This window comes from Pseudorasbora parva, chromosome 5, assembly GCF_024679245.1.
Source record: "Pseudorasbora parva isolate DD20220531a chromosome 5, ASM2467924v1, whole genome shotgun sequence".
Taxonomy (NCBI): Eukaryota; Metazoa; Chordata; class Actinopteri; order Cypriniformes; family Gobionidae; genus Pseudorasbora; species Pseudorasbora parva.
The window spans coordinates 17,384,302-17,393,165 of record NC_090176.1 but is presented as its reverse complement, the minus strand read 5'-3'; the positions used below and the strand labels follow the sequence as shown (position 1 = coordinate 17,393,165).

The 8,864-nt window shown below is 34.8% G+C and overlaps 1 protein-coding gene across 3 annotated transcripts in view; it reads left to right on the top strand.

Moving 5' to 3' along the window:
* Positions 1-256: 256 nt before the first annotated feature.
* The window catches only part of si:ch211-141e20.2 (nectin-1), a 46,600-nt gene continuing 37,992 nt past the window's right edge, over positions 257-8,864 (top strand). For all 3 annotated transcript variants that reach the window (XR_010904998.1, XR_010904997.1, XM_067443390.1), the window contains exon 1: positions 257-450. Coding sequence is in view for 1 of the 3 variants with exons in the window: in XM_067443390.1 (XP_067299491.1) it covers positions 369-450 (82 nt within the window). In the remaining 2 variants the exon portion in view is untranslated. The remainder of the gene's footprint in view (positions 451-8,864) is intronic.

Here is an 8,864-nt window from a genome sequence, read left to right as displayed (position 1 = left end):
GGTAACTCTCGTGTGGTTCATAGGAACAGCCAAGCCTAACTAACGTAAACCGGAAGTTCGTTACCGGCTTGTTCTACGTTGCCATAGCGATCATGGGAAAGGTCAGAGTTCGGGAAAGTTGTGGATAGGGCTGTTCGGCTCTGGGTGTATTTTATGCTAAAACGGCTTGCCATGTTCGGAACCAAAAAACCATGGCGAAGCTAGTCTTTTCTGTACAAGCAAAATTCGTATTTCTTAGTCGATGTAGGCTGTTGAAATGAATTACGTAAAAGCAAACCCAGCATGCTGTTCAAGTATGATCGGGTGAAGATTGAATTATCCAATCGTATCCACGAATGCTTTTGTTGTAGTTGGGGTGGCTGGCAACGATGCTTCATTGCCTTTGTTGGAATATAACGTTAGTTTCAGTGACGTTGCTTTTTCCTACCTTCTTCATCTGCCTGATAGATGGTGAGTATGTCTTTGGCTAAATATATCCTCTTAAGGTTGTGGACGGATTTTAACCGCGTTAACATGACGTTTTTATCACGTCGGCAGTCTCTTTGTTGTTGATGTCTATAGGCTATGGGTTAAAGACAAGAGGTTTCTAGCATAAAATAATAAATCTATAAAGGTGTTGTACAGGAAAATAACTAAATGTAAAGTCGTAGCCTATGTCCTGTTTAATTTTATATCTTATTTTTCTGAGGAAAAAATAATGACTATCATACATTTTTTACCATGATTTACAGAAGACACCCAATAAAAATGTCCAATAAAAATGTATTATAGTTCACCCAAAAATGAAAATTGTATGTTTATCTGTTTACTACTCCCAGGGCATCCGAGATGTAGGTGTGTTAGTTTCTTCAGTAGAACACAAATGAAGATCTTTTTTTTTTAATTCTTTTTATTAAACATGTTAATTAGGCCTATTACAAACAAAAACATATTAAAACAAAAACACAGCACAGGAAATAATTAACATATCTATGAACATGTGGATAATTTATACAGCATTTCATCATATGATTGTACCTACATTTTATCCAGTTTCTGTTTATGACACAAATGAAGATTTTTAACTCCAACCGTTGCTGTATCCTAATACATTTTTTTTTTTTTTTTTAATGCTTTATTGTCAACAAAAAGCATGTACAAAGGTCCATATCATTGTATAACAAGACACATTTCACATGCCTCAACATAAAAGAACAAAAAAACATATTAAAAACAAAAACAAAAACAAAAAAACAAGAGAGGGTACATAATCATTAGTTTACATATATATATTATACATATCATTGCATTTGTATTATAATTCAATGATAAGATTGAGAATATATTCTGCATGTAAGCACCACTAAATACTTTCCCTTTCTGTGAAAATGTTCAAGGAGGAGCATATATTAATTGTTTTAACTGCTTTACTATTTTTAGATTTTGACATCACATCTATATACATTTTAATTTCTTTTTCAAAGACTATGAAAAGAGGTTTACCCTTTGTAAACTTGCATCTATGAATGTGAAATTTACATAAAAATAAAATAAAATGTATAATAAAGTTTACATCCTTTAAAGAGTGTTCTTTAATATAATAACCAAAAATCACCTGTTTATAAGATAAAGAAAATGTTTTTAAAAGGTTATCAACAATGAAGGCCTTCACATTATTCCAAAAATCCTGAGTATATTGACAAGACCAAAACAAATGAGAAATTGTTTCTGTGTAGCCTTCACAAAAAGAGCATTTTAAATCGATATCAATTTTAAATTTTTGTATGAATTCTTTTGTAGGGTAAACCCTATGAATTAATTTAAATGATATTTCCTTTACTTTATTAGTGAGGAGAAACTTTTGAGGTAGTGACCAAACTTGAGACCAGTCTATATTGTTAAATATATTGTTCCAGTAAAAAATGGCAGGCGGAGTAGAAATATTTTCTTTAAGAAACAAGGATCTAATCTTATGGTTATTCGGTTTTAACCCAGAGAAACAAATAGAGCCGACTGAGGTATGTTCAGGTCCAGGAGGACAGACAGAGAGAGTTGATGTACACATACCGCTTTTGAACAGCATATGTACACCTGAAGGTATGGCTTTAGTAAGCATCATGAATTCTTTTAAAGTAACAGGTATATTATATCTTGAGACAAAGTCTTCAAACGTAAGCAAAGTTCCATCAGTATTAAATAACTGATTCACTAATAACAACCCGTTACTAAACCAATTGTGAAAAAATAAAGTTTTATTTCTATGTAAAATGTTGCCATTATTCCAGATGAGAAAACTCTGAGGGGAAAAATTGTGTTTATAAATAAGTCTCCAGGTAGCAAGTACTTGCTGGTAAAATTTAGAGAGTTTAATTGGAATTTTTTCTATTTTATAATTACACATTAAAAGAAATTCTAACCCACCCAACTTTGAGAAAATAAACCGAGGAATTATATTCCAAATAGATGAAGGATTTTGTAGATAATGTCTTAGCCAATTAATTTTAAAGTTACCGTTTAGAGAGCCAAAATCGATAAAATTCAGACCACCTTTATTATATGAATTCAGAATTACGGATTTCTTAATATAGTGGATTTTGTTTTTCCACAAAAATTTTATCAACATGCTGTCAATTAATTTACAAGTATGTTTGTCAACAGACATTGATTGAGCAGCATATGATAATCGAGAGATGCCTTCCGCTTTCGTGAGCAGAGTTCTGCCTTTGAGTGATAGATCTCGCTGTAACCAATGATTAAGCACCTTACGTGTCTTCTCAATGATTGGAAGAAAATTGGAGGAGCATCTAATTTTATCGTCTTTTATTATTTTAATTCCTAAGTAAGTAACACTCTCTTTTACAGGGATATTACAAATTAAAGATTCTAGGCAATTACCAACTGGAAGTAACTCACATTTGTTGATGTTAAGTCGAAGGCCTGAGGCTTTAGAAAAGGGCTCAAGAGTCTCTAATGCTACAGCAACCTGAGAGGCGTTTTTTAAAAATAAAACAGTATCGTCCGCTAATTGACTTACTATCACTTCAGTCCCATTAACAGTTATTCCTTTTAAAGAGCTTTCTCTGATATACAAATTTAGAAGTTCTGTGGCTATTAGAAACAAATACGGGGAGATTGGGCATCCTTGCCTGACTCCCCGATTTAGAGAAAATCTAGGAGAGGTCCCACTGCTGAGTTTGATAGAGCTATTGCAATTGGTATAAAGCATTTTAATTGATCTACAAAAGAAGTCACCCAATCCCACTTTACGAAGAGTCTGTAACAGAAATTCATGCTCCAGGGAATCAAACGCTTTATAATAATCTAAGAAGAGAATAAAATTATCATTGGGAAAAAAGTCAGAATAATCTAAAATGTCTAAAACTAGTCGTATGTTATTAAAAATATGTCTTTTTTGCAGAAAGCCAGATTGGCATTCATCAATTAAGTTATTCAAAACACATTTTAGTCTTTTTGATAAAATCAGAGCAATTATTTTATAATCGTTATTTAACAATGTAATTGGCCGCCAACTATCAATTAATAAGGGGTCTTTATTTGGTTTTGAGATTAAAGTTATAAGTCCTTGACACAAAGTCGGAGGAAGTGAGGCTCTTTCTATGCTCTCTGTAAATACTTCAAATAAGAAAGGAGCTAAACTCTTGCTAAATGCTTTATAAAATTCAGCAGTTAAGCCGTCTGTTCCAGGGGATTTATTATTTTTCAAAGAATTAATGGCCTCAGTAACTTCTTGTAAACTAATTGGGGCTTCACATGAGTTGAATTCTTCAATACTAATCGTTTTCATATTATGTAGGGACTCAAAAAACTCAGATGTAGATTGTTGACAAAAATTAGATGCATATAAATTACTATAAAACTCAGAGCAAAAATCTGCAATAATTTTAGGGTCCTCCACAATATTACCATTAATCCTCAATTTTTCAATATAATTATTTTTTGCTTGTTGCCTCTCAAGTCTAAAAAAGTAAGCAGAGCTCTTTTCCCCCTCTTCAAGCCATTTCCTTCGAGATCTTATGAAAGCTCCTTCTGCCTTTTGTTTGTAAATTTCCTCTAGTTTAAGTTTCTGCACAGTAAACTCTGCTTTATCGAGTTCTGATAAATCTTCTACACGTTTGAATAACAAATTAGATATTTTGAACAGAGTTTTATCCTCTTCTATTTTCCTCTTTTTTGCCAACTCACTACAATATTTCCTAAAGAAAATTCCTATTTCAAATTTACAAAGTTCCCAATTGCTACAATATTTTTTTTCAACTTTAGCTTTATTCCAGTAAGTTAGGATTATTTTTTCCACATCAGTGATTATTCCATTATGTTGAAGTACTGAATTATTTAATTTCCAGTACCCAGACTTTTTAATCCGATTTGCGGAAGGTCTAAAAGGAATACTAATTGAAATAGCCTTGTGGTCCGAGAATGGGGATGGTATTATATCAGTAACAATATTATCCAAATCCTTAGATGTAAGCCAAAAATCAATCCTGGACTGACTAGATAAAGAATTATTGCTCCATGTAAAGCATTGTTGTGATGGGTGAGATTTTCTCCATGTATCAATTAAAGAGAATTTATCCAAAAACGTAATTACATAATCAGGACTTGAATTTCCATCCTGAGGAGGCCATCTATCTAACCTACTGTCCAGGACGACATTGAAATCACCTCCAAAGATTAGAGAAGAGTTAGGATATATGGCTAACATGCGAGTTACACGATCACCTAAATTGTCAAAGAAGGTCTTATTTTCTCTTTGTAAATTGAAACCATAAACATTAATAATAATACAGGTTGCGTTTAAAATTTCAAGGGCAAGTAAAATGTAGTGTCCAGAAGTATCACAGTCAGATTTTAGTATTTTTCCTTTAAATCGATTCTTCAGTATACAAACTCCAGCAGAATGAGTGGTGCCATGGGATAACCATAAATCAACCCCCCATTGCGACCTCCAAAAATTTACATCTTGAATATCAGAATGGCATTCTTGTAAGAAACAAAAGTCTGTATTAAGGTGCTTCAAATACAAAAAAATTGCTTTCCTCTTAACAATGTTACGTAACCCTCTACAATTAAGAGAAACTATAGACAAAGACATAAACAAAAAAACCTACAGAAAACACAAATCTAAAAACACAATCTAACCCAGAAGATTCCTATAAAAAGTTATAGCAAATCTTAAACTGTTGCAACAAGTGTGTACCAGGATGAGAACAGCAATCCCTTTAAATGCAAAGATTCGTTTTTTGTTTTCCCTTTTTAAAAAAAAATAAAAATATATATCTCACTTCCTCCTTTAAACATTTACCAATAAAATCAAATATCTTCTTCAACCCCTAAAAAAGAGGGGGAAAAGAAAAAAAAGGAAATGAGAATACCTTTCTTTTTACTGCAAATAATTTGTTGTTGTTGTTTGTAATGTCACCTCTTTTATAAATTCAGAAAAGAAAAAGAAAAAAACATTTGGGCTGGAGTCACAGACTCAGTTAAGCCTTTAAACAAAATAATGAAACGTACAATTGTACTAAGAGAGGCTGTAAACATATCGTCTTTCAGTTCCAATAACGGTCGGGCATACCTCGTAGTTCAAGTGGGTGGAGAAATCTCCACACCTTCTACAAAAGCACGGCCTCCAACGAAGAAAGCTCTCTTGTTTTCCTTACGTGCTTTTTCTACAGCTGGCCATAATTTCATCCTTCTTTCTCTATCGGCAGGGGACAAGTCCTCTGTGATCCTCAGGTGGTTGTTCTTCAGAAAATCTGCGTCTTTCGCAGCACGCCACACGGCATCCCTGAAGAATCGTGATGTGAACTGAAAAATAATTCCTCTGGGAATGCTGCCACCAGGTTTTTTACGACCAAGACGGTGTGCAACGTCCACAACGTCAGGAACTTTATCTTTATGATGCGGCAGGAGGCACTGGCATATTTTGATGATCTCACGACGGACATCCTCTTCCTTTTTCTCTGGAAGCCCTTGCATCCTTAAACTCCATCTGCGGGAATAGCCCTCCAGCAACGTTAGACGTCTCTCTTGCTCCTCGGCACGCTTCTCGGCTTGTTTCAGTCGAGTTTTCATAGAGTTGACGTCGGTGCAGATAAACTCAATCGTTTCCTTTAACTCGGTGATTTGTTTTGTGTTGACACCTACTTCTTCTTTCATTTCATTTATAACTCTTGAATTTCTTTCCACCAACTTCTCTAGTGCGTCTGATCTGTCCTGTACCAGCCGAGAAAGGTCCGAGATCTGTGAGAGGATGATCGTTGTATCTTTATCAACAACCCTGCGTTGTTTGGGGACTGGCGATTTACAAGGAGTTTCAGGGAGAGATGGGAATTCCTCCTCTGCCAGCATAAATTCTTCTGGCTCTTTGTCCTGTTTGAGATAATCGTGAAAACTGCTTGTAAACAAGCCGCTCGAAGATGCTTTAACAGATGAGTCAGTCTCCTGCGATCCGCTGCTAGTTTTACTAGCCATATTGGCATGTACCGACTTTCCGAGTTTTTCAGCCTTCTTTCCAGTACTTTTCCTTTTTCCTGAGCCTCCCATTGAGGTTTTGGCGAATCAGTGTAAAATTAAGATTAGTTTACTTTCAAGATTAACTTTGCAAATTTAGGAAAGTTAGTTTAAGTGGTTAGGATTGCGGAGCTCAACAAAACGCGTGTAGTCAAGGAGCCATCTTGAAAAACCCCCCTATCCTAATACATGTCATGGGGTGTTTTTTATGAGGGTAATAATATAATCTATCACTAAGTTACATCAGGGGTTAAATAAAATAGAAATGGCACATTAAAGTTAAAAGTTAAATATATGTGTGTTTACATATATGCTGTACAGTTCTGATATAAAGAATGTTTTTGCTCAGGTGACCAAAATGTCCGCCCCATAGAGAAAGGTTTTACTCAGTTTTGCTTTTTAATGCACAAAAAATAGCCTGTTGAGAAACCGGCTGACAAGCACAATCCAACATAAAATGAGTGAATAAAAAGTCACCAAAATGAAGTATTTGAACCTCATAATTAAAAACAAAAAGGATATGGGACTGAAAAAGGTAAAGTTTAAAATAAAAAAAATAAAAACTTCTACTTAGCTGGCTAAGGGCCTGGATACTGTCATTCAGTGTTATGGATGACAAAAAAAACATTACCCTGAATGACGAAAATTCTACTTTGACTGGCTACCTATATCAAACAGTGAGCTTGACCAGTAAAGCTACTCACAGTTATTCACAACACCCCCCCCCCCCCCCCCCAATAAAAAAAAGTAACAATATAAGTGTTTTTTGGCATTTCACTGAATGACATGGTTTTATAACTACCGCATTCCAGGCTACCCGTAACCCATGTTTTTCCAACCTTCTACTAGGGCTGGGCGAATTTTTTTTTTTTAAATAAAAAAACTCAAAAAAAATTTTACAGATGCGAGTTTTTTTTTTTTTTGCCTCCCATTTAAAACAAAATAATTGCAAACTGTCACGTCATTCATTCACACAAACACACACACGCAGGACACTCAGGATTCGTAGCCATAGTCTTTTTGCTATTTAATATTTACATACACTATCACCAGATGCGTTGGTCTAGCAACAAGTGTATTTTAGCAACAAAATATTTTCAAAAATCATTTTTTGAAAATATGAATCGATTTGACCTACCAACTCGATTTTTAAATTAAATTGATTTTTTTTTTATCTCAGCCCTACCTTCTACCAGTGAAAGTGCACTGGAACAGCCGTCAAACCCGTGAACTCACACTAGATCGATGTACTCCCAGTTACAAGCTCTGACGTCACATAGGCCGCGAAACAACAATTGCAGCCCCAACGGATTATTAAATTAATACAAAATACATTTCCAAATACACAAATAACGTAAAATAAAAGGTGTTTTCTTGCCTACTTCTCTGCAACGTTTTTCTCCTCCGTTTACTTAAAATAAACAAGGAGTAAGCACCTTTGGCGATAAAAGTTATTGTAAATGAGCATTAAGCACCGTACGGTCCGCCGTGCTTTGTTTACATCTAGCTACCGCAATTTCTTGTGCTCAGGTGGTTTGCCATGACTTTGGCGCTACAAAGGTGGTGGCTTTTGATGATGTCACTGACGGTCGAATGACTATGTTTGCTTCTTAAATGGAAGGCTGTACCCTACTGAGACTGTGTACTTCCCAGTCCAGTTCTTCAGAGGCTTGTAGGCTAGTGTCCTCCTCAGCAATTAAATACTAGAATGAGATGGTCTAGTTAAGTACGCATGGCTACGTCACGCACACGTGCCTACTCCTGCGGTCACAAAGTGAAAATACCATTAAAACTTGATTTTGGACAAATACTTTGTACTACAAATCTTTATATTAACTTGCTTTTTATTAATGCAATACAGTGAATGACAGCCGTCTGCAGTCTCCCAGCAGCTAAAATTATTGGCAGTTTAGTGTTAGTGATTCATTTACAGCAAAAAAAAGATAACATCTTTGCTTTCATGTCCGAAAACATTATTTTTGTCATACATTTCATAATAATCTCAGAAAAGCTCAGTACTAACTAATTTTTCGTCAGTTTATGTTCATGAATTTACAAAGGATTGTGGGTGATAAGGCCATGAAAGATACATCTGACACATCCTACAAAACAGGCCGAATTAAGCAAAATCAAGGTTGCCTTCCAAGGACCCTTAAAATTGAGATGACCTTCGGTGAGGATGTGGCAGCTGAGATTGTAGAATGCAGCCTTCTGTTTGAGAAACATCTGTTTTTTTAATATGATTTCAGAATGGCTTTTTAATCTTGTTGCACTGAATGATCTCTTACAAACTGAATTTTTGGAACAAAAGTCCCCAGGGTTATTTAAATACTTAAAAAAAGAAATAGTCATTT